The sequence below is a fragment of the Lichenostomus cassidix genome, chromosome 2 (genome assembly GCF_008360975.1).
Source record: "Lichenostomus cassidix isolate B80296 chromosome 2, HeHo_3.0, whole genome shotgun sequence".
NCBI classification, from domain to species: Eukaryota; Metazoa; Chordata; class Aves; order Passeriformes; family Meliphagidae; genus Lichenostomus; species Lichenostomus cassidix.
In genome coordinates this window covers 18,019,442-18,041,752 of record NC_139482.1, presented here as the reverse complement: position 1 = coordinate 18,041,752, position 22,311 = coordinate 18,019,442, and the positions used below count along the sequence as shown (strand labels likewise).

Genomic DNA, 22,311 nt, shown 5'->3' with positions numbered 1-22,311 from the left:
GACATGCTAATAATGAACAACAGCTACAGCTGGAGAAATCCATACTGAAATTAGGATAGAACTATGCAATAGTAAAATTAATTATTTGAACAAACCACGAAGAACAGAAGGCATCTCAAGGTTTACTGATCAATGTTGTATCTTGCGTAACAAGAAAATGCAAAGCTAAAGTGCATCACTGGTACAAGTCAAACAAGAAAAGTCAGGAAAATCAGTATTTTTCACTGATTTTCACCTGTAAGAGTCTAAAATAAACCCATTATACTAAATGACCTAATGGTGTCTCCTACCCCCAGGTTTCATTAAACAATATAAGAAGCTACCCAGCAGCATGCTGTATTCTAAGCTGTCAGGAAAGGGCAAACAACGAAGCCTAACCAAACCTGATCAAATGTATTAAAAATTTCATTACAGCTCTGGATGTTTGGTGGAAGGCACTTGGGTATGAGTGCTGCAAGACCCTATGGAGAGACATAAATACCACATCATAAAAGCCCAACACATAAAGGCAGCTCATCAAGCAGCCATAGGACTCATAATTTTGTACTTTAGTTAACGCTTGAATGATGGGGGTAAGGAAAAAGCAGAAAAACCTACATACTATTCAACATAGTTTATAACTAGAAACAAAACAGTTTTTTGTAATAGATTGTTCCAGATGCTTTGTACATCATGGCAAGAATTCTGGATTTACAATGCAAATATATTTCATAACTGGGATGCCGGTGAAGAACTCAGCTGCAATTCCTAGCAGGCACCTAGCATTATTTTTAAATGCATATGTTAAAACCAAATTTAAGTCTTCATATTGAACATCAGGGAAAACAAACTAAGAAGAACGGAAAGTAAGAGAACTGTCAAGGCTAAGTATAAACAAAGAAAAATAGACGTGTTTTCCCCCAAAATGGACATCACTGAAAGAGTACTTGAGAGCTGCTAGAATTTGTCCTGATAACTACTTGAACTTGGCAACTTAAATTTAAAAACTGAGTCATCTGTCCTGATTATATGTCTACGTCATCTTAGTTTAATAATGCCTATTCGGTGCAGCTAATACCTACTGTACTGTACATCCCATGACTACGAAGAACAGGGCTATCCATTGTGAAAGAACCATTCCCTGATGCAGGGATCACACACATGTGACACTACGGGAGAGGGAGAAGTTGAAAGAAAAGTTTATTCATTAAAGCACTTCCATTTAAAAATAAATTCTGTGTTCTGACATCTAAATGTGAAAAAGGCATCAGAAAACATAACACAATTTCTACTTTTGTCACTAAAATACACAGCTATCTGTAACTCCACACAAAACCATATTTCCTAGAAACATACATTGTTATATTGTAAATTGCTCTATTTTTGTAAGGTAAAGTTGTTACATTTTATTAAGGTAGTAATGACAGTTGAATAGATTGGGAAGTGATAAAAAACGCTACAAAAGTGCCAGAAAAATAAATCAAAACTGCATAATATTGACTTACCAAGAAATTATTTTTTCACACTCCTTCCCAAAAATAGAACTTTAATGACACCTCAATACTGTCCTCTCTTTCCTATTTAGCAAATTATATTTTCCTCCTCCAGTACCCTTCTCTGGTTTTAGTTCAAGCTGCCTACAGAATACTGCACAGTTTCAGCAGGAAGGCAGACAGACAAGGGGGCAAACTAGCAATTAGGGCACGAAAAAACAAGCACTGTAAACCAGCTATTGCTAATCAGCATGAGATATGTTTACTCAATTAAATAGATGGAACCTTTATTAAGACCTTGCATCCCAGGGATGGTCTCTAAAATTAAGAAGAGTGGGGGCAAACAAAATGCACATTTGGTGTTTTACAACCTTTCTATGCTACTTGAGAAGTGACAGAACAGAGCAACATAATGAAATAAGCAAATTTAGCAGATGCTGTGCATGCAAGCTTCAGGAAAAAATGATAAATTTTTTTTTTTGCCTACAGTAACATGGATGCATCTCTTGTTCCTCTCCTGGGAGTTAAATTTATTAAAAAAAAAGGTAACTGACAGCTGATTCTGCTGCCCAGCTACAGTACTGCTACAGCTGACCAAATAATTCCATGCCAAATCTCAAACTCTGCTAATTACAGGTGCTGATTCTCAATCCTCCTTCTTGCTCCCTGCCAGCAAGTCTACGAAGGGAGGGCAGGATGCCAGCCAGAGAGACTGGTGAGGACTGGCCCCTACTCACTCGAGTGACACTGCCTCACCTGGCAGACACGGGAGTCACGCCATGCTGCACCCAGCAGCGTGACAGGGGACAGGGTGGTGCTTCTGTGAGAGGTCAGGAGTGACCTGGAAGGCCAAACTCGCTAAACACGCACCTCTCAGGGGTGGGCACTGCTACTGCAGGTAACAGAAAGTGACTCTCACAACACACCTGGCAGAGGGGAAATACTGAAAAGTTCACACGTTGCCTTTCAGTGACACACAGGAATGTGCACACTATGATTTTAATGACTTTATACTTTCATTTGCACTTCTGTTTTCGAAAACTATTCCTTTTAAAACAGTAGTTAAAGATTTCGATGAGGAATGTATGCCAGCTATTTTGAACAACAGCAATACATCCCTATCTGACACCTTAACAAGTTTTTAATAACCCGAGTCAAGACCCTTTTCAAGGGCCCATTTTGTGGTAGGTATCTCAAACATAATGGCAGGCCTTCCTAATAAGCATTAAATGCACTATTTTGCTAGATTTGGCCTGGATCCATGATGCTCGCCGAGGTGCTGAATGTTATCCATTTTCCTAAAACAGATTCAGCTACAGATGAGTTGGGAATTATTGCTGGAACTGGATCTCTTTGGTGATTTTACAAAATTAATCTATTTTGTAAATATAAATAATGCAGCTGTACTTTAAGCACCTAAAGGCTTATGCATACTCCAAGGTAGTAAATTATCACAAGGCACTCAACGCACTTGTCAGAATATAGGAACTTAAAAGCATGCACTTAAGTACAGTAAATAAAGCAAGCATGCACATACAAACATGGACAAAAAACTGTTAAAATTGTCTTCAGAAGAGGGTAGGTTTAATCATTGTCAAAAGCAAACAACTGAAAGAAGAAAAGGTAAAGTCACCTATAATTATTCTGAATACTTTATTAAGGGAAATGTTAATTGCCTTCTCTGGTCTTTTATAAGAGTATAAAGACTTTAAAGCATTTATTTCAACAATAGCATGAATTAACCTCTGAAGTCTGCATCCATATTTTTGGAAATTCAAATTATTGGCACTTTCTATCACAAAAATCAACCCAATATGCAAAAAAGAATTACAAACATTATTTTTTAAATATTTACAAACAACAAGAATACAAAAATGCTCAAAAATCCAAGAGGTCACTTCTGAAAATGTATAGTACATTTGAGATCTCCCCCTCCCATAAAGCAACATTTCTAGCAAGGTATGTTCTTCCTGCTACAATATAACTCACCACCTGAGGTTTATGTTTCCATAGGAAGAACCCAGCAGTCTACTGCAAAATTACCCACAAAATTAAAAGCTTATTTAAATTTAACAGCAGTAGAGAAATATATAAAGCATGTATTTTAGAAGATTATAAAAATGTTCGTTCATATTCATCCAGGGTAGAAGGTATATCGTATTACATCTTTGTTTATTAAGACAGTGGTAAAAACTCACTCTGAAGTGTTTCAAGTTCAGCCTTAGCCAGGGCATCTTCTTTCGCCTTCATTTTTGTTTCTTTATATTCTACATATAATTGTCTGGCATCCTTTAAGAAAATGTTGCAATGGCATTAGCATCCTTATACAAACAAGTTATTGCAATGGCTCTGTTTTAAGTTCTCACTTAACCTCACACAAAAATAAAAATACATATTTGTTTCCTTGAGTCACAGCAATTTTCAGTCTAAAACGCAGAATTTGTGTAATAAAAGTTCAAATGAAATAGCACTGATATTATAGACTATGATGCTCATTGACAACCTGAAAGGCAAAATGGTTAGACAAACTACCTACAGCTTTGCAGAGACCATGTACCCACTTTGCTCAAATCAGCAATCTGGAAGTTCAAGGGAGAAAGAAAAGTTTTTAATTAGAGTAGTGTGTGCAGGGACAAACAAAGGTAATTGCTAGGCAGCATTCTCCTTAATGTGAACTCAATAAGGTAACACTAACTGCAAGTGCCAACTTGTTCCCCCCCTTTTTTTTTTTAAATCAACTTCTACATTGCTATTGAAGTGTTGAAAATAATATTTCTTTTTTCTCCAAGGATTAGATTCTAATCTGAAATCTATAAAGCAAATGTACACATAAAACTAGAAGTCCTGTCACACATACACCACAATAAGGTACACCTTTCCAAAATGTGATGAATTAGTAATTATAGATTTCTGTTGAAAGCTTTCCAATATGAACAACCAGATTGCTGAAGTAAGGAGAGTTTCCTTACTCTCACTTACCAGCTTAAGAGATTTCTATACTCATTCAAAAACAAGGAATCTATAATGGAAATACTGAAATAGAGAAATTGTTATTTAATTTTTTCAAGCATGCAGAAAGTCTATTGTATTATATAAAAATTAAATACAGTATTAGATAGACCTAATCTTAGTTCTTTTTACCCAAAAATACTTTCTGGTGTTATTACACCAACATCATCACTTTTTACAAAGGGTGATTTAAATTTTAATGTAGAATGTATTGTAAAATGGTAGGAAATATTTTTTATAATTTCAACTACATTTGAACAAAACCTGGTATCATCAACATGAAATAAGACACCTTAAGAAAACTTGAAAAGAAAAATCTGAGCTAAGCAGTCACTTCTGCTGCCTCCAATGGTAGAAATCATTCCATTCTCTCTGCAAAGATACAACAGTGGTTCTTCATGTTACACCTGCATCAACCCTTTCAAAGATACTTGAGGGACGCTGGAAAACACAGGACAGGAATCGTGACCAAGCTCTGAGCAGAACTGTGTAATGGTTTGGAGGCATCTCAGAGATACAAGTCAGCACATTTGAAAAACAACTCTGACGAATTCCTACAAAAGATCAGTAAAGTTCTGCCTTCTTCCAAAACACCTCTTCTTACTCGCTACTTTTTTGGGGTTTTTTTACACTGGGTACAGGAAATGGAAAGTTACTTTTTTTTTTGCCAGTTTTCTGCAGGAAATCACTGCACACAAAAGTAATTTTAAAGGGTTTACATAACTTTTTGCTACTGGAACAAAACAGAAGAGAGCACCTCACATGCTAACAGTTTTAGGACTGGGGGAAAGGGGGCTTTTGGTAGTTTTAGTGGAGTTGTGCCTAAAAAAAAAAGTGTAGCTACAGGAGGACTAGCATTAACAGCAGACATGTAAACTTTGAGAAGACATATTTGAATTAGAAAATTAGGATCAGCACTGGTTCTCTTTTTTATTTACCTGAAATAAGAACTCCCTACTACACTGGAAACTTTCCTTATTATCTTGAGGTTTGGCCTACTTGCAAAATTAAGAAACACAAACAGCCGTAAATGCAATAGCTCATTTCTCCTATCAGTTTGAGACATTTGGGTTGTGTGGCATACACAGAACTGAGACTTATGGATATCCAAAAAAAGCTTTTGTTTAAGGCTATGATTTCAAAATGGCTGCAATTAACTGGCATTTAAATTTAACCCATTTGACACTGAAAGCCAATATTTGATGCTAAATTCTGGTGTAAAATCCATTATTGCTTGTGGGATCTCCAGACAGCAGGCACTAGGGGGTAACTGTCAATCTCTCCAGCATGTCAATCACAGAACAATTGGAAATGTGGCTCAGATGAAAATGAGACACAATAGCTGAACAACAAAGAAAACTAGTCAGAAGCACGTAAATGAAATTTGGTAGTATTGTTGCTTTATAGATATAAAATGGATTATCACTACAAATGAAGCAATATGCAGGTTACAAAGGCAACACCAGACTTCTATCTTATCAATAACATTATTATGGCTAGTACCACAATAAGAAAAAAGGGGAGAATGCACATTTTGAACCATACACAAATGTATACATGTAAAGAAAAGCAAAGAAAAAAGAAACAACAAAAAGCTTTACTCAAAATGGATTTCAAAGATTTGAAAATCAAATCCTTCCCACAAAAGCATAAGAATGGCTCTACAGGTTGTAAAGAAAAATTAAAAGGCATACCTGAGTAAAGACTTTAACCACAGACACAAATTTTATGGGTATTAGACCTTATAGGTCAAAATGAAAAAACACTGGAAAGCCATTTAACATAGGAAGTTCTTTGAAGAAAACTTCTGCCTTAATGTAAATAAGCCCCTTTCAATTTATTCTTCATTAGCTTTCAATCAGCCTAAAAAGGAATATTTGTTTTCAAGAATATTCAGGTTTGGTACTGTAAGTATTTCAAATAGATTTATGTTCAGATATTTTTTTCCAAAGTGATAAAGTCAAGCAGTCATTTTGTCTCAATACAAGCATTTTAGAGTCCTAAAGACACTGACAATATAGAGTCTCTTCCAATCTAATGCTCCTTCCCCAAGCTTCAGTAATGATTTTATAGATCATAATACGTGCAACATCAAAATTTTATACTTAATGTATATTTCACCTTCAAGAGGTAATAAAAATAAGAAAAGCAATATTTTTGTACTTCTGGGGTGGAAAAGTACAGAGAAAAGAGAAATAAATATAAATCTTGGAACAGTTCTAACTAAAATTTCACTTTACCTAATCAGAAATACTATGTTCTCATTTGCAGGAGTTTAAGAAGTTTTCAAAAAGAACATCAATACAAATACATTATTTCTTCTCACCATCAAAGCAGTGTAACATGTAATTAGTTAGGCAGAAAGAATAAAAAAGAGGGATGATATATGCTGGATTATTATACTATAAATTCAAATATATGCTTTCCAAAAAGGAACAGAATGAAAAAAGAATGTATTGGAAACACAAAACTCTGCTATTAGTATTTCTAAATTATATTTAAACTACCATATATAGAAAGATCCTGCAATTACCCTCATATTTAATCACAAATAAGTATAAAGAATACTGAAAAATTCTTGAAAATATAGTTTCTCTCTTTACATCAGTATTGTCTTGTGTTAATAAATTGAGATTGCCGAGAAAAAGCTGAGCCTGAGCTATATAGAAATTCCTGAAACTGAACTTACAAGGGCTGTTTTCCTTTGCTTTGGGGTTTGGGGTCTTGGTTGGGGTTTTAGGTGTTTTTTTCTTTGTTGCTTTTAAATCAAAAGATACAGCAGTTATTCAAACCCTACTAATTCTAAACGCAAAAGCCTCAGTTCTGAGTAAGACTCAGTCATTTTGGCTTCTCCTTGACTTCTGGGGAGGGTGACGAGACTTTGTTGGTTTGTTTGCTTTGTGGTTTTTGGGTTTTCATTGTTTGGGTTTTTTTCCCCTCCAGTAAATATTAAATCCTCCTGGCTTTCTGGTCTACCTCAAAAAACCTGGAGAGTAGGAAGAAGAAAGCAAACAACTTGAAACAGCTTGTTGTATCTGCTGTATGAGAATATTAATTTCAGATTTTGTGATAGAAACAGCTTCACATTTTAGTTCTTTGGATAAGGGACTGATACAAACAAAATTCACAGTTAACTGAAAACGTTCTCAAAAGCATACTTAAAATCACTGAATTGAAATAATTTTCTTTGGACTTATTTTTATTAAATCAAAACAATAAATACTTGTATGGAGCTATTGAACCAATTTTTTATCCTTTTGAGTACAGTATTATTGTATACAATTTATATCAAAAAGAGAGAAAAAAAGAGCTAAATTAAATGTACTCCACCAGCCAATCTTCAATTTGCTATTTCTATGCAATAAAAATTCCAGCCATTACACCACAGCAAAAATAATCCTTGGATAGGTTTCTGAACTAGTGATATCAATGTGTTATGGTAAGAAATAATGTTAAAAAAAAGAGTTAAACACTATGATTTATATTTCTCTTTGGCATTTTTACCTCTTTGCCCAAAGGCAATCTAGTAAATAAATAGAAATTACATTACTTCCTCCTTTATAATCAGAAAATCATGCTTTGCCTGTAGAATAATCCCAGGTGTGGGGAGGCTCCTCAGCTGTGTACAGCCCACGGGCAGTTGTGGTGTGGTTCCCAAGCCTTGGTGCACCGTGTGACCAGCAGCTGGCTGTGCCACTGCAGTCTCTGCTGGGAATTCCGTGTGCCCAGTGGTGAGACAAAGGCAGCCAGAAGGGGAAACAGAGGTCAGTGCTGCAAGGCCTCTCTGGGATGCATTTCACACCCCATGAAGCCTCATGCCACAGCAGACCAGTAGCATTAATTGAGAGCCAGTATGGCCTCCTACACATGAGCTACTCTTGGAGCTAGGCTCCTCTCACATGTGTGGTAGGACATGTAGACTCACAGCAAGTGACATAAAGAAGCTGCCACAGCACAGCAGGCAATTAAATGCAAATTTCTTTACTTTTACTTAAAATTTTTAGTGTTTTTGCAGCACATTTTTCGTCCAGAGCCTCAAACAGTACCCTGTTAGACACAAATTATTTTTGCTCACTTGCATACACCCAGAACACTTATTTTACCATCCACTCTCCTCTGACCTGCTTCTAAGCTTCTAATTGACCTCAGGGTCAAGAGCTTCATCCTCACTTTGGTTCTCCCAACAGCTGCGAAATAGCAAGAAACAGAGCAAATGGGCAATCACTCGTGCCACACATCCTGAAATTGCTTGCTCCCCACAAATTATACCAACATTCGTGCTGTACAGTAAATTGGAACATGTCAAAACCCTGTAAAGCTGGGAAATACAGAGATATTTAACCTTACTGACTTGAATAAATCCCTTTTTAAAAAAAATATATATTTAAAAGACCTATGTTATTAAATGCAATAAATTTTGTTTTAATCTCACACAGTTTTATATAAAGTCATATGTGAAGACAGAAACAACTCACAAATACATTTGCTGACCTAATCAAATCTTGCTTAAAAGCTAACTTGCCAAAGGAGATGCCCTGCTGGCAAAGCCTCTTGAGTTTAATGACACATTGCCAATCCGTTTAAGGCCAAAGCTGAACCATCTCTAAACAGGTGTTGAATTGTGATCATGGATTAAAAGAAAACCTGAGGAAAAAATGCCAAGAAATTAAACACCTCTGGGTCACTAGTTTGAATCTATTCCAGACTACTAAATCAGCTACAGTAATTACCATCTGGTAGCCCACATAAAAATAAATCACTGGCTTTTTTGTTTTAATTCATTTTGTGCTACACAAAGGTCTTTATAAACACAAGTTTCAATTGTAATTGAAAGCTTTGTTGATAATATCACTAGGTTATATCCAGAGCAACTATGCACTGAGCTTGAACTACCTTCTGATTACTGGTGGGCCACCAGTTCTAACAGCTCACTGGGAGGGTGTGTGCACCACACCTACAGGATTACAGATAGGAGAAGGAAACTTTATTTTCTTAACAAGAAACCATTTTTGTCTGAAACAAACAAAAATGCTTTCTGCTCCATTACCCTCAGGACAACAGCAGGCTTGTAATTCAGTCAGCGTAAAAATAAAGACATTCACTGCTAAATTTCACCACATCAGTGTGGAGGAAAAGTTCACAGGATCACTAATAAACACACCATCTTCCATTTTCTGAAGGAAATAATTTGTGAAGAATAATTAAAAACGTTTTTTTAAAAGACCACTTTTCTTAAGTTATATGTCCGGATGTCCAAAAAAAAACCCCCTCTAGGTCAGTTGGTTTTGGAATAAATTGCAATTTATTTATGGTAGTTCTTCCACAAAACATAAGTACACTTAATGCAACTGTCTGTTCCATACTGCATACACAATTTGAACTGAAATCCTTGGAAATTCCTGAAATTGTAGCTGGTTTATTTCATTCTAAGAAGAAATTTCAGTTCCGATAGGCATTTTAATTGAGTATTTGGGGGTTCTTCCCCCCCCTTTTTTTAAAATACGTTGCCTTTTTCCAGGTCATTCTCACTAAAGCATTAACTAGAATGACCTTAGAAACAATTTTCATTCTTTTTTTATTTTTTTCTTAGCCTACATTACAAGAATTAAACTTGGAAATAGCCAAAGTAATTTATACTCCACTTAATGTTTCTTTCACAGCACAGAAATTTGAATTATGGTACATTTTATGTGTTTTTCTCCCTTTGCTTCTTTAAACAAACTTAAAAATGCTGTTTTCATCCCTAAATTTAATTAAACTCAATGTGTGGATATAAAAACCTATGTAGTTTCTCTCAAAATACAATTGTCAACAGTTTAAAAAACCTGCTTATTTTCTTAGTTTCTCTCATCCTCCTCTCACACATTTTTCTTCCAGTTTCTTGACATAAAATGCAGGCTACAATAAAATGGCATAGGCCATCACAAGGGCATGCAAACAAAGCATTTTTCTTCAGTGAAGGCCCACCTTAATTATTTTAAGTGCCTCCTTCTGAAATCTGACATTTTGAAGGAGGAAGGGAAGTAGGAGAAAGACACTCAATTGGATAAATGAGAGCAAGGCATGAGCAGAAGCTCAGCAACCTGAATCCTCAGACACAGCTGTTGCAAGTAGAATATTCACATTAACTAATGGGGGAGAGATGGATGCTAGGTAAAAAGAATCCAATACAAGACTGGATAAAAAGTTTTATTTGTTGCTGTTGTTATGTTGTTATGTTTGATTTGTTTTGGGGTTTTTTTTAATGAAGTCTCCTCTGAGGAAGAACTTGTGTCTGTCACAGGCATGTGCTTCTTCTGGTTCATTAGTTTGAGGAAACAGTTTAGCTATTTTACTGGCAGGGCTTTGAAAAACTCAGTGGCAGAGCAACATTCAGTTAAAAGTATTGCTAACTCTTCTCCTTTCCTGTCCCAAACATGGTTCATTTAAATATAGATGCATTTTTAGAAGTTCAACTACAATTACGTTAGTTGCACGGGAATGACAGATTTTAAAAACAATTTGTTGGCTCTTAAATGACTGGAGAAATCATTTAGATTAAAACAATAAACTGCTAAAATCTGTAGCATCCATCCTGATGTCAACCACTGCAATACCTTGTTAAATAATTTGCATATGTAACATGCACATGTAACACTACTCAGTATCTGTAGAATCCTTTCTCTTCTGCCTTAGCATTAAGTACCCTGAAATCTTAAGCCAGAGAGATTTTTGAAGAGAAAAGCACTTAGATTTAAAATAGGATCTCTGTACCAGGGTAGAATATATTATACCAGGGTGAAATATATTATAATATATATCTTACAAGTACAGATAACTTTTTGCTACACGTTGGTAGTTGCAATTAGGCAGATCTTGCCAAAATGTTAAATATACCTCAAAAAGAGCCTAGATGTCTCTCTGTCCAGGAAGCTACAACATACCATGTATCTTTCAACTGTCATTTCAGAATACAGCTCCAACATGAGGTCACTGCTGCTCTTACACTCTTCAGAAGAGGTGATACTTCTTTAAATATTGTTAACTAATAAGCTACACTAATTTATTTCAGTCATCTGAAGTCCTGAATAGTCTTAACATTGACGATTACTTATGGTTTATTGCATTTTAACTTATGTAACTAGTGAGTCATGTTAAACAACAACAAAATAAACCCTACGGGTAAGCAGTATGTCATTTACATAAGGGCCAATTTACTCTAGAACCCCTATCTCTTCCTCTTTGCTTCAAAGCCTTCCTGCTCTGACTTCCTCTACAACATACTTCCCCTGCCACCAAACTCCTGCTTGATAGTCTCAAATTTTCCAGGAGTTACCAGACAGCTTTTTTTCCAGTATTAATAATTTGATGGAATAGGAATCCAAACAAGGGCTAAGGTCTACAAAGCATGAAACATCACTTTCGTTGTACTTTTTTCTGCCAATTCTGACAGGCGTAGGAGCTGCTTTTTGAATAGCAAACCTGAAACCTGTTATGCTGACATAACACTCTATCTTAGTATCATAACACTTATAAGAAGCCCATGGGAAGTCCTAATTTAAAATTATTCACTAATCTCACTACATTGTGTAATTTTTTAATATAGTGCAATTGAGGCAAAAAAGAAAGTACTATCATTATGAATAAAGTTTCAAAAATGGAGCAATAAATTTTGCTGACCTTAATTATTTTGTATCTGACTCATCTTGATGAGGTATGAACATCAAAGCTTACTTTGGACTCAATAGTTGATTAAGCATAATCAATTTCCTTTAAAAACTTGCAAAAAGAAAAGATTTCTTTAATAAAACAGCCCCAAAGTTCTGATGAAATTTTTAAAAGAGAACAAGATATTAACTTTTGCATCTGTTTGTAGGAAAAGTTAAAGGCTATAAAAATGGATTCTGAAAGACCAGACATTATTGCATTTATAACTTTTATAAGGGTTTTGCTAAGAGAGTAGGAATTATAACCATAGTCTTTCTCCAGCTTGAACACAGTTTATTCAAAGAAAATGAAAAGAAAGCGCAGGTGATATTACAAAAGTTATTCTGGTAACTGATCTGACAATACTTACATTGATTGAATACCAATTAAATTTTACAGTTTATAGTATTAGATTAAAACACCACAACCATGAGCAAGTCCATCACATTGATGTTTATAAAACAATATCTTTGTTATTTTACCTTAGCAATTTCATGTATCAATTTGTATCATTATCCAGTGAATTAAAGAAAGATTTTATCCCTCATAAGAAGTAATTTCACTGTTATCTCAAATTTAAATGGCATATTAAAATTTGCTATGAAAGTATAGCATCTGCTAATTTGAAATTACTTTTGTTAACATCACTTAAAAAACATTGCTGTTCCTAATTAGATGGATATATATCACGCCCTCCCATCATTTATTCTTGTAGTTTTGTCTAAATGAAACTGCTTCCCTAGCATGTTAAGATTAATATGCATTTAAAATACATTCATATTTCCATGAACTTATGATATCAAATTTGCCTCCAAAGAGTAATTTTTATTTTTATACCTATATATGCTATGTGTTTGAGCCAAAAAATTAATTAAGAACAAGTGCTACACATCTGATTATGCATAATAACACCATCAAGTAAAATTAAGTAACACAATTTAAAATCATTACTGTTACCTGGAACAGCTGAGGTAAAGCTTTCACTGTGAGACAGAACCATATTCCCAGCTTGCATGGGAGTAAGTCATGCCATTGTGGTTTGTCCAGTACTCTGCAGTCAAAATTGTAGGATTTTCATTATTACCACATAATCTCAAAGCCAGAACTTTCCCATTATCCTTTAAGATGATTAGCACTTGTCAACTCCCATAAAAATGTCTAACTACATAATAATAAAAATACATTTTAAACATTTAATTCAAAATATGTAACAGCTAGCTTTTAATATTGCTGTATTTTGATCTCCTAAAAGGGCTTTTCTTCAAGAAAATAAATTCATAAGCCACATAATCACTTCAGTTTAAGTAAGAAACCAAACCAAAAAACCACTCAAGCCTCAACCAATGTTCACAAGTGCTGACAACCAGATATGAAGACTGTAGCATAAACAAAACAATACATAAAAATTAATGTCATTTGCAGTTCACTGGAGCATTACTCACTGATGTCATCAGCAAAGACGACAGGCAGAATGGTCTCTGATCTCCATCCCTCATTGATCCAGTTCATGCCCCTGCTGTGTGAACTATTTAAACCCTTTATTTCTTTCTATGAATCAATAGAAGAAATGGTGGTATCTTTTGGAGTGTCCTGAAAGTCCCTATTTCCCTATGTGTTCCTTGACAAACAATGTGTTAGAAGCCTTGACCAACATGCTCATTTTTAAGTCAATCAGATAAAAAGCATTTAATCAGACAAGCATTAAAACCCCATAAAAACTCCTTTCTTGGTACAGCAATAAATTAAAGCTCAAATAAATTGAAATTTGTTAACTGTAATCAAAGGCAAAAACCCTTAGAGAGAAAGAAAGGAAAAAGTTCTAAAATCTTCTAAAATCAACTTGTAGAAATAATACCCTTTTATAAACCAGATGCTTTTAATTCAGCCTTAATCTTTCAATGATTATTGATCTACTGAACAAACTCCCCATGTTTATTTACAAAGCCAAACCTGAAAACAAATCTACACTGACATACTTTATATCAGCAATGGCTGTTACGACAAATACAGTTATTTTTCTCACAGAGTATTTCAAAGATGCAAAAAGAAAATGATAGAACTAAATCAGTAGCTGACAGGATGTTTTAAAATGCAGAAAACAAGAGAGTTCCTTCCCACCTTTCATTTTTGTCTAGAGCAGCAAGTTTGGCTTCATCTGTACTCCTGCCGCCTGTTTTTTTCTTCTTCTCCCTCTTTTTTCTGCTAAGCAGTTCATCCTTGATGTAGAAAGAACTACGGTTACAGGTTATCATTAGCATGTAAACCACAAATGTTACTGGGACTCTTCTGTGAAGGGTAAACAGTAGAGTAGCATTTATGCAAATGCATCTGGGGTCCTACATGATTAAGTAAAATGATCTATCTTAACAATAACTGTTGCCATGGTATCCAGTCTTTAAACACACACGAAGTCCAGTTCTGTCACTCATGTGTATCTCCATAGCAATCAAAGTTTTCTAAGAGGAGAAAGCATTCAACTTGCCTCCTTTCTCATTCATCAACTTCAATAATGCAGTGGAAAATAAAAAAAGTAAATAGATGCTAATGTATGAATATTTTTCAAGTTATACTTGGGGTTTTTTTTCTTAGTCTATGAAGTGCAACAGACTTTTATATGACAAAAAATAAAATTATCAAAAAATAATTTTTTTTTACTGCTTACCAACTCTCACCTCATTAAGGAAAACCCAAAACAAAAAAGCATTTAGCTTAGAACAAAGGCAAAGCAAGCATGACTTTTCAATGAATGAAACCCGATTATTTTTAAACCACAGATATGGCTACAATATGATATGATTCTGCATCAACAACTGATAGAAGACTTTTTATTTCTCTTCTTCCTTCCAGCTAAATCAAAAGGAACAGCTCTTGCAGTTTATTACCACTTGTAGCAAAATTAAGCAGTTTTTAGATTATTGTTTCTAAGATGCTGAATATCTCATTCTGTAATTATCACCATTTTAAATATAATCCCTTTAAAATATGAAAAATCCAAATTCAAATCAGGGGAAGTGGTAGAGATCTCTGTAAAATGCAAACTTCTGCAGGAAATTTAATACTAATAATTGAAGCAAGTTTGATTTATTACCAATACTTACCAGCTGTTTTTCCAGGTAGATTGACCAAACCACAGCATAATGACCCACTGTGAGTATAATGAACAAGAGTAATGCCAGCTCAGCATTGCTCATTTTTCTCACCCGCCTGTAGTAGAACACAGGCTGTCGCCAATCTGGTAGTCCATTGATCAGAATATCATCATACCTACAGTAGCAAATATAACAGGCTTTCATGGAGAGCTAAAAATGAAGTAAGCCAAGCCATCCAATTATAAAACAAAAGATAATCCACAGAGTGCTTGAATAACATACACACAAAAGATCATTTAGTAATTTTTTTTAGAGAGCAATGCCTTGTTTTGTCAGCAGATAGGCTTGCACGTGGAAACAAACAGAATCCAGAACCAAACGCTGGGGCAGGGGAAAAAAAAAAAATTCAAATGGTCCTGCAACACTCACCCCCCTGCCCCTCCAAGTTCATTCACTTTTGAAGTAAGAGACTTCCAGAAATGTCAATGTGTTCTACATGCTCAGTAATCAGTGGGCAGGTCTCCACGATCGAAGTAAATAACAACCCACTACGTAGGTAGCCAAGAACAAACATCTCAAACACTGCAAATCCTTTTTTCTTTTACAAATTAAAAGCACAAGTGCTGGGGGGAAGGGAGAGGTATGTCTGCTTCTTGTTTTTATCCTTTAGTACCACAAAATCCATTAGGTAAAAACATGCCAGACTTACCATCCCTTCTTTGTAAGATAAGAGTCTAAGTCAGGGGTTTGATATTGATGTTTAAAAACAAAATTCACCAGTTTTTGATTTTCTATTTGAAACATTGTCTTCAAAATCAAACTATTTTAAAACTATTTAATTACTAACACTACTAATTTTACAGAAACCATTCTCTGATAATCCCTTTTCCTTCACACAAATGTCTTGAAATATCTTAGTATGTCTGAGGTCTTATATTTACAGTATATGATCAATTTAAAAATAAATCACAGACATGCAAACCAGATGTTTTTAAATTAACTTTTCAGAGTAAAGTTTCACACAAAAATCTCTACAGTAAACTCAAAAACCTGCATGTTCAAGATGCACAACCTGTTAATCTTAAATTGAACACAACTCATTACATATTCTAATCACACTGTTTCCAGAATTAAATCTGCACTGAAAGGCCTAATTTGGTGCAACACATTGACCAAAATATTTTAATTAAAAATATTCTGAGTTAGTCGCAGGCCTAATTACAGGAATAGAAATAGGGCCTATATTGTCATGCAGGTCAGTAGAACTCAGTAGTAGGTTTTTCTCAAGTAAATTGACCAATCCAGGAATAATAGCGCAGCTGCTAAACTGCCAGTCTTGACATGTAAATCAATTTAAATGCAACAACTGCACTAGCTACTTTGATAGTTATTAAATTGATACCTTGGAGATGTACTAAAAAAAAATTTCCACAAGCAAATTCCTTTTTTAAGCAGAAAAAGAAGCAGTGGTTTTCAATTAAAAAACGTACTTTCATATGGTGCGTATCTGAAAAGCTGACTTCTGATAAAACATTTGCTCAAGCTGGCACTATTTCTACATAAAAGATTTAACACCTCAGGATTCTGCTGTGTTCTGAACAATACCAGAACTAAAATTCATATCACAAAATTCTATCTTCCATCATAACTCTGAGAATACTAAGGTTAACATCTAGCATTGCAAAATTTGAACTAGTAACTTTTTTCCTTTCCCAGTAAGTCAGAGCAAACTACTGACACCGTAATATAAACTCTGTTCAGAAAAATTGCTAATGATGTTATTTTAAAATTAAAACTTCTAATTAACTTTTGTTTAAGAAATAAGTTTTATTTCTTAGAAGTTTTAGCCTTTAAAAAAGAACACATTTACAAGATTTTAGATAATAGATAATGATAATAGAAGCTAATATTTGAGAAACAGAACCATTTAAAAAATAAATTAGGTTGATAGCAAGGTTTTACATAATATGTTCTTCCTTTTAAATCTTCAGAGAAATACGTGTAGAATCAGGATTTTTAAAAACTACTAATATACATTTATTAAGCCATTGCCTTCTTATATACTACGGGTCGTTAATTGATGTACTGAAAAAGTGGCTACTGATTAAATCAAGTCCATATATGCTGAAGGTAACAACACAGTAATATGTAAACCAAGATTTCAAACTAACATTTGGCAACCATGTTCTATTATAAATTATCTATTAAGGAAAAAATAAATGAAGCCAGCAGAAGCTCTTGCATTAAGTGCTTTAAACAGCACTCGGTATTTACTAGGCTATGTCCGCTGTTCTGAACAACAGTCTCCAAGGATTAAGTCTCAGAATCAATGCTCTATTGATTTTACTATCAATGAGCATTATGGCTCACACGACTGGCCATTTTAAGGGAAGATAGCTTCTATTATAACCCACTTTTTAGAATATATACTGTTAAAAGATAAATCACTGCTTTCAATAGTAATTAAGCTCTGTATTTGAAAAATAAAGATATCAATGATTTTTAGGTTTTCAACTGGAAAATGATCCTACTGAAACTCAGAAGCTTCCATAATTTTTAAATCTTGATTTTCAAATTTAGAATGTGATTTAATTAAAAGCAAGTTTCTCATTAAAGAATTCCTGTATAGACACTTATATTAACTATGAAAGACAGTTAATCCGTGTGCATCAAGAACTACATTTGAAATTTAATTACAAAGCATTCTTTTGGCAAGCTATATTAATTGTAACTCTATGTAAGGAAAAAAACAAGCTGAAAAGATAGAGGTGCAGGTTTTTTCCCACAAACATATGTACACAGAATACAGCAAATTTTTCACATATGAGTATGCCTACCAGTTGTTTCTGAAATGTAGCAGTCAAAAAGCTACAAAAACCCCAAACACCAGTTCAGAAACAAAAAGCCAAAAACATTCCCCATTTAAAACTATGTTGAATATTTATTTTAAATCTCAGCAGTCTGTAAAATATTTGGTAATCCTGTACTAAAAGTAACAAATTGCAAGATTATTAACATTTTTTTTCTGTAAAGTTTTGTATAATAATTTTTAAAGTTCTTTGTGAATTAATTACATTGCAAGTAAAAAATCTATTAACTGTAGTAACTAATTACAGTATCATCAATCTTAATATAATTTACTTTTCCCTTTAAGAGAGCCACTGCATTGCATATTTCAAATAATTTCAGAGATCTGATATAGATCATATACTATAATCTTGAATTAATGAGAACTATTCTGAACTATGGGAAGATTGCACTGGGTTTTTTTATTTTGGGAGGCCTATTTTCCTAAAACTGTTAAAGACATCCAGCACAATGTCAGCCAGAACAATTTATACCTATGAATACTGACATTTAACTATTAATGAGAACTAAGATAGACACCTTTCTTACTTTAAACAAGTATATCTTGATTCCTTTGCAAATGTTTCCTGTAATCAAGCCAATGTTGTTACAGAGAATAAGCCTGGTAGGTGAAAAAAACTTCTTAAAAAGGTGACAAACAATGAAACTAAGATCTAAGATTTTTTTTTGTCCAACTAAAATTAACAGAACTGCATTAAACTATCTATTTTTTCATAAAGTAAGATAATCAAAGGCTAATAAAATTTATCACTGTCAAATTGATTTACCTATAAATGCCCTAAAGGTGAAGTGTATTTCAGGAAATGCACCAATCTCTACATACCCTAAAGATAAAATTTTCTGTAGAATTTCACACTGGAGTGTGTATACAGAACATAAAATATTGTGTTCTGCTGCATGTATGTTTAATTTAATGTTAATCAGTGCTACATGAAATGGTGCTGCATGTATGTTTATTGTCAGAATATATGAATGTTTTGATCATGTATCACTCAAAAGTGTGTAAGAGAGAAGTACTAACATGGTAATATTACTATATTCTGTACTACTAATGATACTAGCATACTTCAACAATTATATAATTTCTCAAAAAAGAAAACCACATTTTTAAAGGCCAGTACTGTCATTATCAGTAGAGGAACCGAAATATTTTAAGAAATGCTTCTGCCATTGGATAAGTAAAAATTCACTGATAAACAAGAAAACACAAAGATTTTAGAAAAATAATTACATACAGTTGGGCAATTGATCTGCCTTTTTAAAACACCATTTATGTACCCACACAAACAAACAACACCTCTGACATTCACCAAGAATGACATTCACGGAGAAGGGGTTTTATTGTTTCAAAATGAGTTCATCACTCTCTCATACAGCGCAGGACCTGCCTTTCCTGGCTCCACTCTCCGTACACACACCAGGAATGATGCAGGATTACATCACTTTTGGGATGAACAGTAAGAGGCAAGCACAGCTGACTTCACTGCACAGAGGTAGAAGCCTGCATCTCGCTCTTCTCTTGGTGGTGTAAACCTCTGCCCCAAACCATTTAGGTGTCCAGTTGTGGAGGGATTCCCAGCTCAGCTACCAGTACAAGGCTGCAGCACAATTTCTGTGCAGGGGCATGACAGTAAGCTCTGAGCCTATTCCACTATGGCCATCACCTCACACAATTCAAAGCCTAATATCAGCATTTAAAGTAGAAAGAATCCAAAAAGCAGTAATTCCCACCTTTTCCTTTGCTGCACAGTTCTGAGTAAGTCTCAAGTTACCTTTCAACAGAACCAGTATAAGAGGGGAAGAAGCTCCTATCACACTTACTGAAGACTTGGATTAGAGATGTGCTATAACAGCGCCTTACAGGAGACACAACAGGCCACCCTCTGTTTATGAGCTGAGCTGAGAGATTATCATTAGACTGTGCAATAAACCTGATCAATACAGGGCTTCTCAAAGCAATGAGACCACATATCTCTGCTCTACATGGTACTTCTAAATTCTGCATATTATTTCCAGCAAATGCTCTGAAGGTAAACATTGTTTAATCCACTACATTTCTATTTATTCAACTATAAAAACAGTGTCAACCATATACCCACATTGTGCCAGAAAGACATTGTTTATGTACAAAATAAGTTAGTGACAATTTAATCAATCTAAATTGGAACACTCTACTGCTGCTTTAACTTCTTATCTGTAATCACTGCTGCACTAATTAACAGTATTTGAGTAAGACAGTCACATTTGTAATGTATGCAAGGCTTAAACCATAATTTTTGCAAGCTACTGCATCACAGTTTCATGCAAAAAGCTTCTATTACAGCTGCAAGGATATTCCTACAAGTTCCATGATGGAACTAAGCTCCAGAGAGGCAACACCCTGAAGTGCACGTAAACAATGCTATTAACAAAAAGTTGGGAAGATCTGGGGCATAACTCACTTTAAGTGGCCTGAAATCATTTCCCTAATGTTTTTTTTTACTTTCCTTGAGTGTAACTTCACAATTAAATTCTCCTTAGATGGATGAAATAAACCCACAAATTTCCAAAAGTGCTTCTATGAAGAACATTTTCATGACACTTGAAGAGGGGATTATAAAAAAAAGTAGATAATCTGTACTATAAACCCTGGACTCCTGCCAAGACATCTACAAAGCCAAAATCCCTTCAAGAAATGTCTCATAAAACCCCATTTAAAGACTTGTAAGCTGAAAGATGATTTACTAAAACTCCAACCCAAAAGCAAAAGTCTTTCAGTGTCTCAGTTTTTGTGGTAATCATTGGTCAAAATTCCTATTTGTTTAAAAAAAGAAAAAGAAAAGAAGTTCAAAATAGTCTTGCAGAAAGCAGATTAGCCCCAGGCTTCCAGTTCTTTATCCTACCCCTTCACATACTGCTGGAACCACTCCTGAAGCAGCAAGGACAACTAGCATTTATTTAACAAATATACTATCTGTATCAAAGTTTGCACTATTAGAGATAATACATCTGAAAGAAAAAGAGACCCTATGAACTAAGCAACAGAAAACAATTCTGAAGACAACATACAATGAAAATAATCCCTAAATATCATGCAATAAGCCTTTTACTGACACAGGGAAGCATCCCTGACAGTTGAATAAGTGGCCAATATTTTTTTTATCACAGTTTTTAATGAAGTAATTGACAACTGAGCAAAAAAGCTAATATAATTGTTAAGTATTTTAAAAAATTGCTTGAAATAACAGCTAGCTTTCAAAGTTCTTTCAAGTACTAGTTTTAAAGGAGAAAAAACAGTACGTCGTAAAAATACCACCTTGCACTTTAAGCCACAAACAATCTTTAATTAAACAATTACATAGGAATTACAAACTTTAATTATGAAAAAAAGAATCATCTGAAGCATTACAGCTAAGTCAAACAGAACTTGAATATAGCACTGATACGAATGTTTTATTTAAAAACCTGTGCAATTTAACTCACCTCAGCCTCCTTTCTTCATCCTTTAAAACCTCATAGATGGCCACCAACTAAAGCAAACAAAAAAATGAAAAAGAAAACAAACACACAAAGGTTTTACTTTATGACTGAATTTATAAAGTTTAAACAGTAGCATCACATTTAGATTTGCCAACAAACGACCTTTGCTAGTTTTCATTTTCCCTACCCCACTAAGTTGCAAACCTAGCATGCAAAAGAAACAGTAATATATTCATATACAAAGTGTCATCAGACACAAGCAAGCAACTCTTACACAAGGCTTTCTTCCCATGCTCACATCTGTCAAACTGAGTCTTGTCTCAGTTATACCTTAAAAGTAGGTATCACCTGTTTCATCCTAAAGATCTTACTAAAATTAACTAAGCTGTATGTAGCCTGAGGTACATTTTTAGAGGTAGAGCTAATTACAAAGTCATGTATTTTCACTTATAAATATTCAAAGGGTGAAAATAACTAAAATGAAGTATTTTCATTAAATTATGCCTATCTAGGACTTGTGTTGAGAACTGATCAGAAACCTTCCCCACTGCTTTTGAAGGTGCAAAATATATTTTCCTCCCAAGAGTGTAAGTATTATGTTCAAGATTTTTTTTAATATACAGATAAATACTAAATACAAGTTATTGAACAAGTAAATGCCAAAAAAGTGTACTTGGTTTTAATCGAGATACATCAGCAAAAATGTAATTCAATGTTTAACTTATTAA

General features: G+C 34.3%; 1 protein-coding gene across 1 annotated transcript in view; it reads right to left on the bottom strand.

The window, feature by feature from the left end:
- DNAJC1 (DnaJ heat shock protein family (Hsp40) member C1) overlaps positions 1-22,311 on the bottom strand; it is a 108,199-nt gene that overhangs the window by 47,725 nt on the left and 38,163 nt on the right. Inside the window, exons 3-7 of the mRNA XM_085050544.1 lie at positions 21,587-21,633; positions 15,266-15,431; positions 14,286-14,383; positions 13,125-13,218; positions 3,671-3,761 (exon numbers count right to left, since the gene is read on the bottom strand). Coding sequence (XP_084906670.1) covers positions 3,671-3,761; positions 13,125-13,218; positions 14,286-14,383; positions 15,266-15,431; positions 21,587-21,633 — 496 coding nt within the window. The remainder of the gene's footprint in view (positions 1-3,670; positions 3,762-13,124; positions 13,219-14,285; positions 14,384-15,265; positions 15,432-21,586; positions 21,634-22,311) is intronic.